At 45.8% G+C, this 20,633-nt stretch overlaps 1 protein-coding gene across 1 annotated transcript; it reads left to right on the top strand.

The window, feature by feature from the left end:
* Positions 1 to 15,352: 15,352 nt before the first annotated feature.
* Positions 15,353 to 19,239, top strand: INS (insulin; the record flags this gene model as incomplete). Its single annotated transcript, XM_082058304.1, has 3 exons — positions 15,353 to 15,431; positions 15,973 to 16,176; positions 19,103 to 19,239. The coding sequence occupies 3 exons, from the start codon at positions 15,353 to 15,355 to the stop codon at positions 19,237 to 19,239; spliced, it is 420 nt and encodes a 139-aa protein (XP_081914430.1).
* Between the last annotated feature and the right edge of the window lie 1,394 nt (positions 19,240 to 20,633).

Raw genomic sequence — 20,633 nt, 5'->3', positions numbered from 1 at the left:
ACCATTACTGAAATCAGCAGTTCAACACTAGGGCTAACTGCTTCTCCTCAAGTTGTTCATCCTCAGAGGACTGTCCTGTAAGTGAATAAAAATACTAAGTTCATTCAGTTATTGTAATTTTAGAGCACTTTTTCCAAAGCTCCAGCTATGATTTCCCAATCTGGGTGGATCCAGATCTTGACAGTAACTCTCAAAGCTCCCTTAAGAGCTGTAACAATTTTTAATTTGGGGTCTTAAATTATTACAATTAGATTAGGCAGCTGGGGTAAGCTCTGCAAGACTAAAGCAGGTTAGGTCATAGGTTAGGTATCCAGCCCTGAAAATCTGATTGGTGACTCCAGTAGAACAGACTAAAATAAAGAAAATAAACAGGTAAGATGTAGCAATGAAGCCTGTGTAGTTAATGCTCAGCTTATGGCCTTGTTAGCAATGACAATGCCATGTTACTGGCTTGCGCATGGCTGTTTGTCCTCTCCTTTGGTATTCTCCAGCTCCTGTGTTACAACCCATGAGCACAGCAAGAATGCTGCAAAGCCTGCAGTGACACCAGGCTCCTCATCAGGACCGAGCAGGGAGTCTGTGTGGAGGCCTTTGCTTTCTGGTCTGGCTCCAAACCCATAAAGGTCTCAAGGTGGTCACCTCTAGTTCTCCAAAGCACTTCACAGTCATTATCTGTCTTGTCAAATGTCTAAAATTAATGTAATTTAGAAAAAGACCAAAGTTATCAATATGGGGCGAAAAGCCAAGTTAAAAATCCTTGCAACTGCAGGAGCCCTTAGCTCCTCCGCCTTGCCTCGGAGTTTGCATTGCTGCTCTGTGACTCTGTCAGCTGTTGCTTGTTCGAGGAGCTGTAGTAAAATCTGTTGCCCTACAAAAATAGAAAATAAGCAAAACTTAAAGCCTAAACCAGCCCTGTTGGTATGCAAGCATATAAACAGATCTACTGCAGCCAGGCAGGAGGTGAGCAGCACTCAGGCTGCATCCCCTCGCTTCCCAGTGACGAGGTGGTGCTGGGCATGCTGGGAGTGCAGGGGCTCAGGCTGAACAGGCACCCAAGATTTCTCTTTGGGATATTTTTTGTGTCCGTGAATTTTTAGGCCCATTAGGGGAACATCTAAGAAACATGAACCCGTTTGTATTTACTGCTCCCTCATCCATTTAATATCTTAGAAGATTTATCCTATTAGTAACATAATAGTTCCCCTTCCATTTTGTCTCCAAGGCTTGCTCCTTTCTATCTAGTTTCAAATACGGTACTTGGCCCCTTATATCATAAGCCATATATGAATTGAATTCTTCCTTTCTCATTTTACTTATTTTTCTCATTTTGCTGCTTCTACCTAAACTTTGTTTTCTTCCTTATCCTGACATAAAACTGTAGGGTCCTGGACACAGGGCGACCAATGAATGAGCTATCAAAAAAAGTGTGGTAGGATTGTAAGCCAATCCTTATTCTGTCACTGCTTCTTGAAGCTACTGATATCAAGGTTAACTTTTCAGCCCATCACTTTGGGTATTTTCCTACAATTTTCTTTAGTCTATTTTTAATAGTCTGACTCATTTCTTTCTACCAGTCTGGAGGATTGCAGGTGATGGTGTATCTGCAGCCCTTGTTTAATCCCCAGGTTACTCATTAAGTTTCGAGCTACTTCACTTACAAGCCCCCTGCTCTTCATCTCATACTATCTCAGCTACTGTTCCATACCTATGGCCAGTTTTCTTTAACAGAGTTTTTACAGTTTCAGGGGCTGTATTCCTATCAGAATGATCCCTTTGCAGTATTTGCTGAGGTCCTTGATTTAGCCAATGCAGTAGACTTGGCAGCTTTCTTTTACTAGTACGCTTTTGCATCATTGCACATCTTATGAAGTTTTTATTCATGTTCTCTATTTCTTGCTTCATTTGGGGCCAAATAGAAATTCTTTGCACTCTTTTCAATGTGCCCTGTACTCCTTTATGTAACTTATTATGACAGTCTGAAATAATTTGTTCTCATTCAGCTTGGCCAAAATATCCATCCCATCTTCTCTTTTAGCTGATTCCTGGTTGAAGCTGCAGTAAACAAACTCTTAGTCAATTAATCTACTTGCTCACTACACTGTTTCTCAGTGTTGCTTTCAGTCTTCCCATGTACTTTAACATCTTTTACATATATTTTATTCTCACTGTCCCTCTAAGCTTGTAAAATAAACCTTTTTTCTTCATGGGAATCCCTTTACGTGCTTGGCATTGCCTTTCTCCATATCATGCATCCAGTATTTTATTCTATTATCAGCATAGTAACTATCTGCAGAGAGATATTGTGTAGAGGGGTCTGTCTTTTACTGACAGCCTGTAAACTGCTTGGCACGATCCATTCTCTGGTTTTCTTACTATTTGTTCTGTCATTCCACTAATAGCAGTATCTTGGATTATTTTTCCTCCTTGTTCAAATCTAGCACTCCCATAAATGCACAATGTCTTTGGTTTATTACTGGTTTCATTTAAAAGGATATCCACATTAATATCCATTTCTTCTTTTTGTGCTCAAGAGCAGAGTATGAGTAGACTGCGGTGTAAGTGGACTGTCCAGGGGCAAAGCCTTGAAGACCATCACTGCCTCTAACCAGCCTTTCTCATGACCAGGGAAATTTTGGTCTAGCCCCCTGAAAGGGGAGGACTCATATCCTACTGGTATCCATTTTCCTTCACTATTTTTCTGTAACAGTACTGCTTCTACAGAATCAGCTCATGTTGAAATTCTTACTACAAATAATTTTCCTTTGACTGGGAATTTTAGTGCAGGAGCTCTTCAAGCAGCTTCTTTCACATTAGATAAAGCATTGTCTTGCTCTTTGCTCCAGCTCCCTTCCTGATTCTTTTTCTGTCATTTCCATAATGCTCTGCTGGTACTAGCAAAGATGAATACACTGCCATAAGATACTAGCATGGTTATAGATATACCGCCATAAGAAATTAAATCCTCCCAGCACTCTTCAGAGGTGGGACTGATTAGCTGGAGTATTTATTTCACAGAAAGCTTAACCTTTCTAGCATCTATCCATCTTCTTTTTTTCAGCAGTTCCAATTCCCAAGCAGTTAACCTGGGATTGTGTTAATTGTGCCATATTCAAATTGACTTTAAATCCCATTTGGTCTATTAATTTTAAAACTCAGCTACTTCTTACTTGTACCTCTTCTTCCGTAGCTGTCCCTCAAATACCATCCACATAAGATATTTTCTTTTCTTTGTCACCTGGATACCATAATTCAAACACTTTCCTACTTCAAGCATGTGCAGCAGGGCAGGTGCTCAGCCCTGTGGGATGCAAGTAAAAGTATATTGTTTGTCTCTTAATGTGAAAGCGACTCTGTAGATTGCTTCTTCCCCTGCATTTTGCCATATGTGAGTTTGCTGTGAATCGTGGGGGTGCATTTGTGCTGCTAGCTCTCCTAATTCACCCACTGTCCAAGGAGCCCGACTCGGCCTTGGGGCTGCCAGGACAATGGAGATCCCTGTGCTTCCTTGGCAGTGGGTGTGTTGGTACATGGTGTCATGTCCTGCTGACATTCAAGAAGCTCCCCATCAGTTCATTAAAGAGTCTCCATCTTCCTCAAGCTTATGGAGTGATGTTAGTGCTGCCAATTTCATCCTTGTCTTGCCATTCTCCTGGGCAATTTGATTAAATGCCCATGATAGCATGATTAAATGTTCATCAAGGAGGTGCCCAACATGCAGTGAATAAAAGCTGGTGGTGCACAAGCTCTAATCAATTTGTGGCTTAATTCCCATTTAATTCAAAGTTTGGAGCAGTTTCTCTAAGTCTTACACTCCACTGTACTGCTGTACTTTCTTTCGGTGGCTTCATATCTGCAGCTACCTGACTTGGGGTCATTTTTTTTCTCTTTAACAGCTATAGCAGGTTGATCTGTCATACCTCTCTGCCCTGGGATGGCACTTGTAGACTTTGTGGGATAAGCTGCTATTCTCAACTTCTCTTCCAATTTGCCCATATCATCCTTGAGATCATCTTCCTCTGGTGGCTCCCAGTCCAGTTCTCTCCACCACTTCCTGCAGCTACAGACGTTATTTTTAATTTTTGCATCCCAATCTGCTTTCACAAGTGTCTAATTTTAGCTCTGCATTTATTATGATCAGGTCCCTTTTGAGCTCTCCCTTGCTCCAGGGTGAATCATTGCACTATATGTGTTAATCCCTCTCCTTACTTCTGCAGTTTTTCATTCTCTTTTTCTAAATTCATCTGATTCTCTAACTGCCATTGCTCCTCCTTATTGCCTTTTTGGGCCACTAGATGGTATTCCTTTTCTGAAGACAAACTTATTTTGAGTCACTCTTAAAACACAATTTTCCCATTGAAGCAGTTGATATTCTGATGTTGCATTGGTTCTGTTGGCATAGGTTATTGCTGCATGTCATACCAGTCCCACTAATAGAGGTGATGTATTCTCAAGTCTTCTTTCATCTGCTCTCCCATATTGAGGAACACTAGGTCTCTATCACCCATCGGCTTCCTGTGGGCTGGCGAGGTGCCAGCCCCTGCTGTAATCTCCGATATAGTTGGGATTTCCCGTAGCCCTCCAGTATTCCTGGTTTTAGACTTTTTCCTGAGTATTTTTAGATTTTTCCCATGCTTTAAATTTCATCTTAAGGTATCCCTTAAGTATTGTGCACAAGGCTGGCCAGATTTGTAGAGCTGCCTTGAACAAGATTGTTCAGAGGAAAAGACTTAGAGAATCTACCCAGTCACACCTTCCACCAAAACATATTATAAATTCCCTTTTCCTGACCATGGAGAAGATTTGTAGGATTATGTGCCTAGCTAGACCTAAGCACAAGCTCATGTCTTTTGAGTGGGTCATAGGAGCCTTTTCATCAGACCTCACCAAACGTGGCTGCAAGATGTATAAAAAGTGACCTGGAGAAAGCCAAAGTGATGGGTCAGCCCAGGTTAAACCCTCCTGTAGATGGAGCATGGGCTGGTGAGGGAGGAGGAAAGGAGAAAAGCCTTCCTTGGAGCTAGGCCCTGCCATACCCTCTGGTATATGCGTGTCCCAGTGCCTCGCTGAGTCGTCTCTTGTTGTCGCTGCTGCTGCTGTGGGTGGATCTGTCTGTGTGTCTCTCTGTGTAAAGAAAAATGAAACGGAATTATTTTTCATTTTGAAATTGTGCTGCTGCTGACACTATATTAAGAATAAAAAATATATATTTCTGGTCTAGCATCCTGAGTTTGGCTCTTGCATCCTTCTGCTGTCCAGATTCAAGTTGATCGTCTTGCCTTCAGGCAGCACATAAAATCCAACCCTGGGCCCATTATTGGGCTCATGCAAATTGTTGACTTGGAGGTGTAGAACTGTCCCTTGTTTGCAGATGAGCTGATCTAAGCCTTTCTTTCCCAGGATATTACCAATTGCACAATTAGGCATGGAACAGTAGTTGGGAGGTCTCTTTTAAATGGTAACACACCAGGGGGCCTGCCTTTGCTACGTGCTTTCTCTCCCAGCATTTCACACTACTTCTGTTCAGTTCCAGTAATGCTGGCTGTGTAGGAATGCCAGCATATGCACTGGTGCCTGCTAATGTAGTCTGGTTTGCATGTAACCAGGCTATGCAACCCCAATCCTAAATGTATTGAAGACCCTTCTAAGAGTAATTAAGGGTGGGTCCTGCTTGCTTAAGCATAGAGACTATTTTAGATGACCTAAGGCATCTGCTGCAACCATGTGGGAGTGAGATACAGGATGCCCAGGAACTGGAATGCATCCCTGGAGATCAGAAGAGATGCCCACGGCCACATAAGTGTTTCCTGCTCTAGAGCTTTCCTTATGTTTACGGAAACTAAATCCAGTAATTCTGAAAGCTTGGCTTTTACGTGAAAGCCAGACTCTTTCTGTGGTTAAATCCCTTCCCGAATCATGGACAGAGGTGAATTAATTTATTGCTGGCACAGGTCTGGACCATGCATCCAGGCACCCCAGCACTGTCTGAGAGGGAGTTTCCTAATTTAGGACTTGTAAGGATACCCTGTATCTTCACAGTGCTCGTTAAAGTGTTACAACTGTAATGAATTCATCTTCATTACACACTTGGGAGGTAGAGGAGTACTCTTGTCCCTGTAAAAGGCTGACGGATAAAAGGAGGCACAGAATCAGAGAGACTCAGACCAGACACAGAGCCTGAAAAGTAATTACATGCCTAAACAGCTTTGGGAAGAAGTGTCTAAGTGGCAGATCTGGGGCTTGAACCTCTGTCAGCCCCCTCAGGACCAAATCTTTCTGTGCTGTGATGGTATGGATCAGAAGAACTCAATTATTTACAAATCCTATAGCCACAGGTATCTGTGCACACATGCACTGCGCCCCCCAGAGACGGGAATTGATTCAGATACGGCTGCAGCTGACCTGAGCTGTCATTTGTGCTGCCAATCTAGCTCAAATCAGACTTTTTTTTCTTTTCCGCCAGGGACCAGAAAAGGTACTCCACTTTCCACTGCAAAGAATTTGTTTTCAGTTTTCCTACACTTGCTCATTACGATGTTTGGGAAAATGCTACATTTTCTAGGGGAAAGATGATCTTTTGACACTTTCCTGGCACAGCTGCAAGCAGAAAGTGTCTGAAATATCTTGAGAAGTGATCTTTTTTTTTTTTTTTTTTTTTTTTTTTTTAACTGAATAGAGAGGTTTGCAAAGATTAGGTAAATTATTTAAAACCCTATGTGACTGCACCACAGATGTGTTATCATAGCCTTGCAGCACTCCCATTGTGCAGCTGGTACTGTTGGCAGTGGGAGGTCAATAAAATGATCACTGGGGATTAGATGTTTTTCAGACTTGCAAGTACCGTGCTTCAAATGAACAGGGATTTCTTCATGTCTCTGTTAACAAATTCACTTTGACCATCTTGTACATGGTGTATACCACCCAGGAGCAGCTGGAGCACATGCGTATGTTCACATTTGCACTGCAAGCCTCCCAAACTCACATACGTCCCAACAGCGATGGGACCCACCCAGACTCCTCATGCATCCCCCACATCCCCACCTCCAGAAGAGGAGACCTAAATTTCCCCAAATACAAATTGCTCTCCAGCTCCAACCAGCCATTATCACATGTTTCTATATGTGATGTTCAGAGGTTCAGCTCGGGATGGAGCAACTGTTTTTGAAACTCATGTGAAACACAGGTTTGAATTAGACCCGAAACACAGTGATGCAAGACTGGACAGGCTCAGTGGTGAGCTCCAGTGCCTGATGGGGTCAAGGCCCATCCTCATTCATTTTCCTGGAGAGATAATGATGCAAAATCCTTTTTTCACTCCTGACATTAGTTCTACTTGGTCTCTTTGCGATTATTTTCTCTGGGCACAGCAGGGTGAATTGATCCAGAAAATATTTGCAGGGATGGTGGAGGATTAAGTGTTTCACACAGATAGTTAGATGCAACAGTTGTTACCCAGGACAGTGGACAGAAAAACAGGGTGGGTTAAGGGAGTTGTTCATTTTCTTTGCACTAAGGTCAGCCTTAAATAACTCTCTCACCTCCCTCGGAGGCTGAGACAAGATAATAAGGACAAAAATGTCAAAGCAAAGCACGGGGCCCCTCTATTTACGGCAAAGGCCAAATCGCTAACGAACAGATTGGAGCTTGCTTTCTAAACACCGATAAGCGGCAACTTTGAATTAGGAGCCCCAGTTCCTCCGTTGCTGTAAATCAGCCTGACCCCGACTGCCCGCGGCACCCCAGTGCCTCCCCCTGGCCCGGGGCTCCCCAGCAGGAGGAGGGGGCTGCAGTGGCGGGCTTACCCCTCCCAACCCCTGGAGATCCCTGTGCCTGGCTCCAAACACACCCCTGCCTCCCGCTTCCCAGCCCCCTAACACTAACAAGCCTTATCGGTAGGATTTACACCTCCTTGTCTAGAAACCCATAGGCAAGTCTGCAGACCAGTTACCGGTGTACATCCAAATCCTTAAAGTAGCTTTAAGTGCTCAAAATAATCCACTTACCTGGTGATAATTAATGATATCAGACCCGGGAATCCCCATGCCCTGGCAAGGGAGATCAGAGCACTCTACAGTGGGGTCCGTCTGACTGCGAGCAGGGAGGGAGTCAGCCCTTCTGCAAATCCTTGGCACCTCCCGGCCCTAGCAGAGCATCCCGGGAGTTAGGAATAGCTGGTGCAGCTGGTGATAATCCCAGAGAGATGGATGCCTGGGGGCAGCCACTGCTCACGAGAGCAATGGTGGGTTTGGTCTTATTTGCTGCCGGATGCTGTGTTAGGAAAGGTCCATTGGTGCAGAGCTGTGCCGGTCAGCAAAAAACAGTTCCCATGTGGACGGTGTTGTGGGAGTGAGGGGAAAGGAGGAAGAAATCACAGCTTCTGTTTTGAGCCCCAGCTCAGATGGACGCATCTGAAGTGCTAAAGCTCAGAGCATCCTGCAAAGGCAAAGGAGTGAGTGGCACCTCCAGATGGCAAGCCACATCTCCCAGGTAAAAGTGGGGCCTTAGGGCAGCAGCATCAGGGCAGCTTTACCCAAAAATTCCAAGAGCACCTGACTAGCAAAATGTGCTTTTAAAGTAAAGATTGTTCAAGAAAATGGGGTCTCAAAGCTTTGTATTTAAACTTGGCAGAAAATGTGGTGTGAGAATGAGTACATAGTTCTTCAATGTGCTCTCACAGTATTACTTGCAGCCCCTGATTTTATCATAGAATCACAGAATCACAGAATCGACTGGGTTGGAAAAGACCTCAGAGATCATCGAGTCCAACCCTTGGTCCAACTCTAGTCCATTTACTAGATCATGGCACTAAGCGCCATGTCCAATCTCAGTTTAAAAACCTCCAGGGACGGCGAGTCCACCACCTCCCTGGGCAGGCCATTCCAATGCCTGACCACTCTCTCTGTAAAGAATTTCTTTCTAATATCCAGCCTGAATTTCCCCTGGCAGAGTTTAAGCCCATGTCCCCTTGTCCTATTGCTAACTGCCTGGGAGAAGAGACCAATCCCCACCTGGCTATAACTTCCCTTCAGGTAGTTATAGAGAGTGATGAGGTCACCTCTAAGCCTCCTCTTCTCTAGACTAAACAACCCCGGCTCCCTCAGCCTCTCCCCATAGGTCTTATGTTCAAGTCCCTTCACTAGTCGTGTTGATCTTCTCTGGACCCGCTCCAGCACTTCAATCTCTTTCCTGAACTGAGGGGCCCAGAACTGAACACAATACTCCAGGTGTGGCCTCACCAATGCAGAGTACAGGGGAAGGATCACTTCCCTTGTCCTGCTGACCACGCTATTTTTGATACAGGACAAGATACCGTTGGCCTTCTTGGCCACCTGGGCACACTGATGGCTCATGTTGAGCTTCCTGTCAGTTAGTACCCCCAGGTCCCTTTCTGTCCGACTGCTCTCCAGCCACTCTGCGCCCAGCCTGTAGCGCTGCAGGGGGTTGTTGTGACCAAAGTGCAGCACCCGGCACTTGGCCTTATTGAACTTCATCCCATTGGAATCAGCCCATTTTTCCAGTCTATCCAGATCCCTCTGCAGAGCCCTCCTGCCTTCCAGCAGGTCAACACTCCTTCCCAACTTGGTGTCATCAGCAAATTTGCTGATGATGGTCCCAATCCCCTCATCTAAATCGTCAATAAATATGATAAACAGGACTGGACCCAACACTGACCCCTGGGGAACACCACTAGTGACTGGCCGTCATCAGGGAAACTGTGGCAGATGTTCATGGTGCACCCACAGGTACAGAAACAAGCAGTAGCAGAAAACACAGAAGCATGTGACATGATCATTTATTTTAAATCCATAAGACCACATTACAGCAGGGGACAAATCCAGTCTGAGCCAGCTGATTATAGCACCCATCACTTTCTGCTGTGTCTGCTGCTCTCTCGTGGCCTGCCCATGCTTTCCAGCATCATGGCCAAGGACCAGGTCTTCTTCTTCTCTATTTTCCCAAAGGCTTCTCCAGGTCAGCCACGCCTTTGCTTTCCAAGTGGTGTCTGTGATGCCACCTGCTGTGGAATACATGCTGATGGAACCATGAAACTTTAGTGCCTACAGTTGTGGACACTGGAAAAAACTCGCTTGTGAACTCCATGGCCCCTCTCATGGTTGTTTCCTGATGACCAGGTCAAGATCCTCTTTGGTTCTTATAATGGACTTCCATGACCTGAAGAAGGATAGGTGTGGTATCAGTGCTGAAAATGTGTATTTTTGGATCGGTGCTGATCAGGCTATTTTTCCAGCACTTCTCCACTCTGTGAAAGCTATTTGTTACTTCTGTTGTTCGTTACTTGTCCTCTAGCAGGGCATCATCACCTCTTCTAATGTTTCTCTATCTATGACAAGGATTACTTTTGGGCCATTAATAGCCACAGATTTAATCTTCTTCTCATTGATAAACAAACTAATTGTTCTGCTGCATCTGCTAATAGCTGTGTCTAGGAACTATTAGTAGCTCTTAGGTGCTATTTTCTCCTCTACCTTCTCAAAAAAAAATGTGGCCAGTAATATTTAAATGGGGTTAAAAGGAGCATACCTGTTTTTTCCATCTATATTTATAACCTTGCATATGCTTTTCCCAAGGTGGATGGGAAAGGTTTTGAGAGCTTTAATCTAGAGATCATTCCATTTGGTCTGTTTTGCTCCGGTAGCTGTACTTGTGTAGATGTTTGAGCCTGCAGAGGCCAGGGGTGCTTGAGCAAGGTGCAGCCAAACCAATTTGCAGGTACCATGGTCCCTGGTGATCTGGGCTGGCCAAAGGTCAGCATTTCTCTGCCAAGAGGCCTGATGTGCTCAGGAGGTGCGGCCAAGGGGTCTAAGTCTCAGTAGGCCATTTTCAGAGCCCCAGCACACCTGGGAAACTCCCTTTTCCTCTAATGAAAGCTTCTGGAGTTGTTCCCTGGAGCATCTTCTACCAGTGAGCTGCATCTCCAGAGGCGCAAATGTACTCATAACCCTCTCCACTCTTAGCAGCTAACCCAAAGGTAACAGAAACAAATGGTTAAGACCTGGTTGGTTACAATGGGCTTTGGGTTACACCGGGCTTTGGGTTACATTTTATGAATGTCCCTGGCTTGGAAGAGCCTGGAAAATTGTGAAATCTGTGGTCTGTCAGAAACATCTCCCTTGAGCCTGGTGTCCAGTGGGGCAATGGGGATGTCTCACATGCTCTGCACCCAGATGGCCGCCTGGATTATTTTATGGAAGCACCTGAGATTACTTGTATCCCAGTGAGTGGCCCCCTTCTCTGCTTGCACAATGTCCCTTTTGAAGCAAGGGCATCTCTCACTGTGTGCTCCAGATAACCCGCAGCGCCTCGCCCTTTGCTATAGCAGCTCCATCTCCACCCCCTCTTGAGCACACAGGGACTGCCCCACCTGCCCTATGTATCTCTGCAGGTATCGCAGGATTTGGTTGCAAGCGTGCATATGATTAAGCACCCTCCTCTGTGCCGGGTCCACCTTCCCACCCTTCATCTCATGCTGCTGGCAGGATGGTCGCACACTGCCACTCCAGGGGTGCTTGGACACATCAACAGGAGCACAGCTGCTGGAAACCACATGGAGACAAGCAGCACAGAGGATGCCGGCTTCCCCACTCTGCACCACACGACCAGCTGCTGCAGCACTCCGCACGGGGAGCAGAGCAAAGACTGTAGTGGGCAACCGCTGTGCCCCAGAGGGTCCCTTTGTCCCGTGCCAAGTGAAAAGCTACACCTCTGTAGCTCAAACAGCCCATGTGTTTGAATGCATTACCTCCACTGCACATGTCCAGCTACCAGTGGCCACACTGGGGCAGGTCCCAGGGGCTGGCCACCCCCAAAAGCTGCTCTTGGGGGTGTAGACCCCTCTGGGTGCTTCAAGGCTGTGTTTTGGCAGGCTGCTGGCACAGCACAGGGGTGCATTGGCAGGCAGCACCTCCTCAGGAGCTATTTGTTTCACAAGCTCCTGGACTTGCCCTTGAGGGAAATGGAGGCATACCATCCCTGCTGTGGTGCTCTCTGCTCTGCTTTGGGGGCAACACACACCCGGGGACGGGCAGAGCAGCCCCAGCAGTGGTTGCCGAGTGTAAGAACTGCAGCGAAGATGCGGGTGGCATTTCAGGGTCCCCAGGTGCTCTCCAAGAACTCACTCACCTCCAGATCTGACCTTTGCTGTCAGTAAAACTTGCACAAACTTGTAATTGTTAACTAGTTCTCCCATAGCAGGCTTGTTATTTTTTCAGGACAGGTTTGAAAATGCTAGACATCTATAGTAGTAAAGACTTTATTGTGCTGGCGATGGACTGTAAAACTTGATTACATGACACTAGGGATTGCCTAAGCCTTGTTCCTACTTACGCAACTACTCGTAGTTAAGGGGATGTGATCGAGGGAGGTGGCTTCGGGTCACATCCAGAGGTAGTTTAGCACCAACAGCAGGAGCCAGAAGCAGCCCACTCCCACTCAGACACTCTCACCCTTTGGCCAAGGGACCCCAATGTGGACCTGAGGAGTTGTGGGGTTCACGAGAGGCACACATAACTGAAACGATGGATGAGTGTTTAGCCCATCACTGCCTAGTCACATGAAAATCATGGGGAAACACAACCTGGAAAGAGTGAGCTGAGATTTTTCTGTAGAAAAAGCTTTAGTGTCGAGAAACAGGCTCCCCTGTTGTCCCCCTCTCTCAGTTCACTGCTGACATGGGAGTTTTCCCTCTAAGACAAAACTTTCCATAGTTTATATCCATTTTATATCACTGCTAGCATTTTTCATATTCCAAAGGACCATTTATGGTAAGAAAATACAGTTTCCAATAAATAATCAAAGGGATCATATTTTGGAAGGGGGAAAAAAATCATAGTGGGAAACTTTTGCAAAAAAAAAATGGTCTGTGCTTAACTTTGAGCCAACATGATATCTTTTTTCCTTCCAATAAATCTTCTGGCTTATTTCTGCACCCAAACTATAGCGAGCCAAGAGGGATTCCTAAAAGCTCGGGTACAGTCAGCCCTTCCCCTCTGGGGCTGCAGAAATGCCATGAGCTGTTTTCAGGATTTGGTTAGCCAAGAATAAGAGAAGAAACAGACTAATAACATGGCACTTCCAATGCAAAATAAAATATATTTTTTTTTTTCTACATCACTGGGGTAAGCCCCAGGGAAGGAGAAAGCCCACCAGGGAAGCTACACAGAAGGGAGAAGACAATGGATAGAGGAAGCCTCCTCACGAAGTCCCCCATCAACAAAACGTGAGTTCAGGTGAGCTTCGGTACCATTCAAAAGTGCAAGAAATAAACTCCTGAATGGCAAATCTCAGTGTGTGTGATTAATCTGCGGAACACGCTGCTCTGGATGTTCTGGAGCCTTTCCCAGGTGACCACTGAACTGAGGTCCATCAGGCCAGCCACATGCAGTGTGGTAATTGCAGGAAAATGACGACTAAGGAGATCTGTAGGGTAATTCGGCAAGTTGTCCCCTCCGTGTGAGATGCTGGGTGGGAGATTCCTGCTCTGGAGGAAGTGTGAGTAGCACAAGTCTTCTGCACCTGGTTTTGACAGCCTGCCAGGTTTTATCCTGTGTAGCTGCTAATTCCCTATTTTCTAGAGGTAGAAAGAAGGTCTGAGTAAGTGAATTCCCTCTACTCATATCTTGCTGAAACCTGAGAGCTCTTAATGAGTATACCACTAGGTCATTCAAGTACATCCCATATCTTTTTTGAGGGGAAGTGAGGCAGAGATAGTGTTACACATTGTGCAGAGATGCTATTAAGTGTAGTTGAGCATCACAACTTGGATTTGTTAGCAGGAGGCCAAAAGAACCACATGGCAGGGGATGTAACTGATAACCTTGTCTCACATCTATTTGAGCAAATGAGTCCCATCCCCATACGCTCATCAGAGATTTAGCGCTTTTCACGAGCCTTTTTGCAATCACATTCATTTAGCAAACATATGATACTTCACATTTTAAGCCATGACAGGGGCATGTGAGATTTCCTAACTCGTGGATGCTGATGGATGAAATTGCTTTAGCTACTTAAGGAATCAAGGGTCTGCTTTGAGTCTCAAGGCATTCTGAAGATTTTGGTGAACTTTTTCTGATATACTATGTATGGACAATCAGGCTTATTCTAAGTTAAACAAGCAGCAGAGTTCAAACAGATGAAAATGCCTTCCTTTCTGTGGTGCAGAGAACTTGCAGTCTCAAAGTTTAGAGCAATGGGAACCTTGAAGATCATCCCATCCCCAGCATTTAAAATGGGCCTTTCCAGGAAGGAAAAAAAATAAAAGTATACTTTAACCAGAAAAAAGGTATATGTGTGCTATTGGTGACAGAAATGTTGAGCACAGAGGTATCAAAAAATGAGGTAATGTTGTGAGAGAGCATTAGACCTGTTGCCAAAATCAGACCCATGAAAGCCAGTGGATCACTCCTGCCCATCGTCTCCTATTAAGAGCAAATTTACCAGCCAGAATGGAGATAATCAACTATCTCCTGGTTTTCACTGGGATTTACCAGAAACATTTCTTGGTGTCGAAGACAAAATTTTGGGCAGAGCCCCAAAGAGAAGAGGTGCACAGAGCTCTCACCTGCAAACCGCAGAGACTGAGTCTCTGCTCTTTTTTAATCCCAAACAAGAATTTGAAAGGGCACCTGGAAGATGAAGGAAGGGGCCTGCCTTTCAGTGGGCAAAAGCAGAAAGGCTTATTTTTTCCCATACAAAATTTCAAATGCTCTAACTCTGGCCCCATGCTGAGCTAAAACAACGACCCAAGGTCTCCTGCAAAATGCAGATGTTATTCCTCCCCCCGGGTCAAGCTGAGAATGCATGGTTCTCTTGCCATGTACCGCATGGCCAGGGAGTGGGGCAGCAGGTAGCCTCAGCACAATAATGTGTTTTCCTTCCTCGAACACCTGACAGTAGCATGGTCTCACCGACAACTTAGTCCCATCACTGCATACTTTCCAAGGTGATATTAATCAAGCAGATCAACATGTTTGCCTTTAATTTTACTTTTTAGAAACAGCTGTTGAGCTACCTCAATGCCAGCAGTGCCTATCGCCAGCATTAGTGTAATTAGTAATCATTGCAGCTGTAATAGCACCATTATCTCCTGCTAAAAGGGTCACTGATGGCTTAGGACAGAGCTTCAGGGAAGCAAAAACAGATTGGATGAAATGAGATGGAAACTGCAAACTGTTGCTTCTACCTTAACTTGCATAAAGACCTGTGGATGCTATGTAGAGGGAAATTAATGTGCACAAACAGCAAAATTTTGGCTAGAGCATCATTGAGGAGGTGGGACTCGTGCTAGCTCTTATGTCACTTGGGCTAATGTAGACCATATAAATACGGGAAAGAGAGAATGGGGATATTACTACCAACCAAACAGCCCTCATCCCTCAGAGCACACTTCTCTCCATCTCTTGCTGCCACTTCTTTGGGTAAGTCTAATTGCTACCATTCAGCTTCTACCTGTTTTGCAAAGCTGTTTTCTTAAGTTGATGTAGTTGGTGGTGATAAGTGCTGGCTTGCTAGTTCAAGAAAATAAGGTCTCTTCAGGTCTTTGAGCATATTGTGCTGGGTTTTGGGTCATCATCACAAATAACAGGCCCTTCTGATATGGAAGAGAGGGCTTTTCCTCTGAAGGTGTCTGCTGATCTCAGCTCTCCTTGGCATGTATGCTACAAGGCTCAGTGGGATGGTGCTTCCAGTCTAGTTTAGCCTTTTAGGGGAAGACAGCAGGGGATGTGAACATGTGGATGGAGATGAGCTTCTGGTTATAATTATTAGTCATTTACTGTGATTTGTAAAGCCTGATACAGAAAGACGCCCTTCACTCTCAAGCTAGGGCATCTTTGGCAGGTCCATCTGCTACTTTGGTATCATTTTCATGCCAAAGGAGCTGAAGGATGTAAGATGCTTGAGGACAACCTATTTCTCCCTCCTAGACTTCCTTGTGTCTTCTCTGTCTCTTAACCCTAGGACTCATCCTGCTCAGCATGGCTCTCTGGATCCGATCGCTGCCTCTCATGGCCCTGCTCGCTCTTTCTGGCCCTGGGACCAGCCATGCAGCTGCCAACCAGCACCTCTGTGGCTCCCACTTGGTGGAGGCTCTCTACTTGGTGTGCGGAGATCGGGGCTTCTTCTACTCCCCCAAAGCCCGACGGGACATTGAGCAGCCTCTAGGTAAGTCAGGCTGACTGTGAACGCAGTTGTATGCCATGTGATGAAAAATGCAGCAATCGCCTATCTTTGACAGTGACATCACAAATGCCCTTGCTGGGGAATGCCAGGAATACCTTTAACTTAACAACAGCATCACATTGCTGATGAAAAGCTCTGCAAGTTAAAAAGGCAGATGTAAGGGCAGGCAGGGAAAGAGGATTGGTGAGGCAAAAGGAATTGTCCCTGAAAGCTCAAACTTGTCTATTTCTTTGTGTGGCCATTACGCTGCCCTGGGAGCATTTGGAGAAAATAGAGGTAGAAGGAACCCAGGAAGCCTCCTTCTGGCCCAAGACAGGATGGGTTGTCCCCATCCTATTCCTGACCCACCCTTGTCTAGTATGTGCAGTAAAACCTTCTGTGAGAAAACTGCTTCTGCCTTCTGAAACTGCTTGTTCCCATGCTTAACTGACCTTCTTCTTGAGTGTTTCCTCTCGATACCTAACCTGAACATCTCTTGCTGTAAATTATTTCTTTTCTTCTCCGTAGTGGACATTGGGAAGTGTCTACTCCTTTCTTCTTTATGGCCACTTTTCAAAATATTTGAAAACTGCTCCCGTGTCTAGTTTTAGCCATTTCTCAGCCAAATTCCCTCTACAACCCCACACTAACTTCTTAGGTCAAGTTTTCTAGATGTCTGTCTATTCAAATTGCATTTGGTTCACATCCTTATGGACTGGTGATGCCTGGACAATTGCACAGGACCCCAGCTGAGGTCTTGCCAGTGCTGAGTGAACAAACTGGAAGAATGGTATTGCATGTTTTGTAAACCATGTTTCTGTTTACACAGGTGGTTTGCCTGTTTCAAAGCAGCACTGAAATGTTGATTGATAGTGATCACTGCCTCCCTTGGACACTTTGGCCATCCCTCAGGTGGATCAGCAGTCCCTGAAGGACCTCTGTCACTGTCAAACCCTGATTCTGGATGTGCAGCACAGTCTCCCTGACTACCTTTAGCACCTTTCTAATTTTTTACTGAACAGTCTCCCATCTTTTCAGTGTTTCTATAGTTTCAAAGGTAATTTTTAGTGCTAATCTTGCCCTTCAAGAAGCTTACAGCACCCACAGCTTTGTATCATCTCTTATTTCATGGTGGTGAAATGCTGTTGGAGCTGCTTTCATTCCCGTTCTTAGAACTTCTGGACTGCTGACAAGTGCAAGAGCCAGGAGGCAGGAGGAGATGACAGCCCTGCCTACACACCCTGTGGTGCTGGTTCACTGCCCCTGGTCCAGCACTTTTTGTCTGCATGGCAATGCAGGTGGCATAAAGCAGTCCAGAGAGCTGCCCTTCAACATGGTGTTTGTATCTAGATGGGGACAGGACCTGTAATGCTCCAGCTATAATGTGAGGAGATGGGTACCTGCAGCTCCTCTCAGCTTTGGCCCCTCTAAGAACCCAGCAAGCACATTCCCTCTTCTGTCTTCCAAGCTAGAATAGATGTAGAAGAGATCTCTGCTGAATTCCAGCCTTTTCAATTCTCTTGTTTTAAGAAGGACCGTTGCTTATCTTCTCCTGACTACAATACACCTCTCCCACCATTTCTTTCCCCATCACACACTGGTTTAATTTGTATCTGATTCCTTCTCTTGCATATGTAACCATCCTGTGAAATATTCTTAGAGGTCTTTGGAAGGTGAAGCAAGGTAATGTCATAGCAGAGGGTTTGCCATGATTTGTTTCGAATAGCCAGTTGGGCTGTTAGTTGCTCCTTTCTCTGATTATTTGTTTCTGAAGACCACCACAAATGGTTTGGAAGTTTCATTAGTCAAATTCTCTAAATACTATATGGAGAATTTTGTTGGGGCTAAACAGTTCAAAAGTGTCTGAGGGTCTTCTGCTTCGTTTTCCGCTTCATTTTCCAGGATTTTTGCCTGAGCCAACCACCTCTTGGTCACACAAGCAGGTTGTGTTTACAGTCTGCTCGCAGCTGGCTTGAAGGATGAAGGAAAGTAAATCACAAAATATTGACTAGCTATTTCCTCTTCTACTTAATGTTGGACTAAATATTTCCTAAATTTTCCTCCTAGCACACTAGCATAATTTCTTGTTACTCTTGTGCCTCATTCATCGTATCATGCTTTGGGGGCTTGGGGATTTTGCATCTTGTGCTGTACTTTTGTATTGCCCTAGAAACCACATCTCATTCTCCCTTTCCAAGCATTTTCTTTTTGTTGTTAGGAGCTCTTTTCTTCTTCCAGGAAAAATCACCAGTTTATTTGCTATTTTCTGTATCTTAATTGGGCAACTAAAACCCAAACAGTTCTCTCTTCAAATTTCCAAGTTCCAAGCAGCAAATGAGACACTCTGAGTTTTGTCTGTGTCTGAATACCCCAATTCACTATTCCTTCTAAAAACTTGTCCCCAGCTATGAACAGGAGCAGGCTGTTCAGGACCAGTTGGGAAATGCATCTAGCCCCAGGACTGGACCTTCCTTGCAGTTCCATGGATGCTCCAGTTGTTTGCCCAGGCTTTTAGAAGAGGAGTAACTGTCTGAGGGTGGCTGCAGCCCCAAGTAACTCATCTCTGGAGCAGATCAGCCTGTTTTATCTCTTACTTGCCGGCTGCTCAACCCCAGGGAGGGTGTAGGGTTTCTCTTCTTCTCCATACCTTCCTCAATAAAGCCCCTGTATCTCTTTGACCCTTACACTGTTAATATCCACTCAGTTTTGCTCCTTCTGTGCACCACAGCATTGTTTTGGGAGAGGAAACACAGAGTATGAAGGTGCTACAAACAGCATCAACCTGGGGAAACATTTGAAACTTCCTCCCCATTTTCCAGCCAACTCTGGCTTAAAATTCCGGTGTCTGCAAAGGGGGTGTCTGCAGGGCTCAACAGCCAGGGCTGATACTGTATTATGTCCCACAGCTTATCTTCTTCTTCCTTGGCAGTGAGTGGTCCCTTGCATGGTGAGATAGGAGAGCTGCCCTTCCAGCAGGAGGAGTTCGAGAAAGTGAAGCGAGGGATCGTTGAGCAATGCTGCCACAACACCTGCTCCCTCTACCAACTGGAAAACTACTGTAACTAGTGGCCAGGCCAGCAGCAGGGAGTTCATCGGCCATGGGTAGAAACATGCACTTAATGCTAATGCACCTTCAAAGAAACTGAATAAATGTTGTAGATCTGTTTGAAGGACTGTGCTGGTTCATGTGTCCATGGATTGAGGAGGGGCCACTGGTGTTTGCTTTAGGGTGTTGCCATCCATGCTCAGGTAAGGCAGTTTTAAAAGGTCCTGGAGCCACCCATCACTTCACACTATTCTTCTGCCATCCAAAGGAGCTCCCTGGGAGGGAGGAGGGGGATTAAGCAGCACTGAAGTGGGTACACAGAGCACCTGGTACCCCCAGGGGACAAGGAGGAGAGGGCAGAGAGGTTTGAATGGGAGTTCCCTTTCTAGGGAAATGTTACAGGGGAACATCTGTGGCAATGTCATGCTGATCAGCTTCTTGCAGTTCACAGTCCAAATACAGCATCTGGGAGATGAAGCTTCCTCAGCTGCATAACAGAAACTGTTCAGATTAAGCAAAGAATTAAGTCACCTATTAATTGTACCTAGAAAAATCAGGGATGACCACCATGGCCAATTTAGAAAGGGTGTCCAGTTCCCCCTTCTGCTTGTGGGTGGCCCAGGCAGAGTCCCTGCTGTGGGACATGCTTGTTATTCACAAGTATTTGACAAGTCACATGCAGAAAGCAGATTTAATCCAAAATGAGTTTTGAATGTATTGGCCAAGAACTGGGCATTTCAGGGCATCATAGCTGTTCCTGCTGTTGCAAATTTCTTTCAAATATCTGGCCCCCAAATTGCTGCCTTCTGGGTGGAAAAACTGCCATGGCAATGCCAGCTGGCTGGGGTGGCGAAGAGCGTGGGGAAGAGTCATGTCCCCTCTGCCAAGGGCCTCCTGTGCCAGTGCAGGAGGTCTCCATGGGATGGGCACAGCCTGGCAGATGTGGCAGCAGTGGCTGGGGCTGCATTTTGCTGGTGGCACATTTGGAAAGCAGCCTGAGAGGAGGCTGTGGTTTTAACAGCTTCCTTTCCCAAATCAAACCTGACTGCCTCTGTCGTAGCCATGCAGATGGAAGCTGCCATCTCACCCCTGCCAGGATGCATTGCTCCCGCTCCTATTGTGAGCACAAAACTGGCAAAACTACTGCAAACTGAAAGGCTGGAAGAGCAGCCAGAGGAGCTGCTGAGAAGACACAGCCATAAAACAGAAAATCAGAAAGCACCAGTGATTCCCTGGGGTGACCCCCACACAGGCTTCCCTTGATGCATCCAAGAACCCATTGCAGGGCCCCCTCCTGCAGCTGTGGCTGACTAGATCTGCTATGCTGGTACTGCTCCTCTCAACCACCCTCCATCCCTCTCCATTGTCCATTCTTCTGGGCCCCACTGAATATTCCCAACAGCAGTGCTCACAA

Source organism: Streptopelia decaocto (genome assembly GCF_964273445.1).
Source record: "Streptopelia decaocto genome assembly, chromosome: 7".
NCBI classification, from domain to species: Eukaryota; Metazoa; Chordata; class Aves; order Columbiformes; family Columbidae; genus Streptopelia; species Streptopelia decaocto.
The sequence above is the reverse complement of the archived record's forward strand: the minus strand, read 5'-3'. Positions and strand labels throughout refer to the sequence as shown.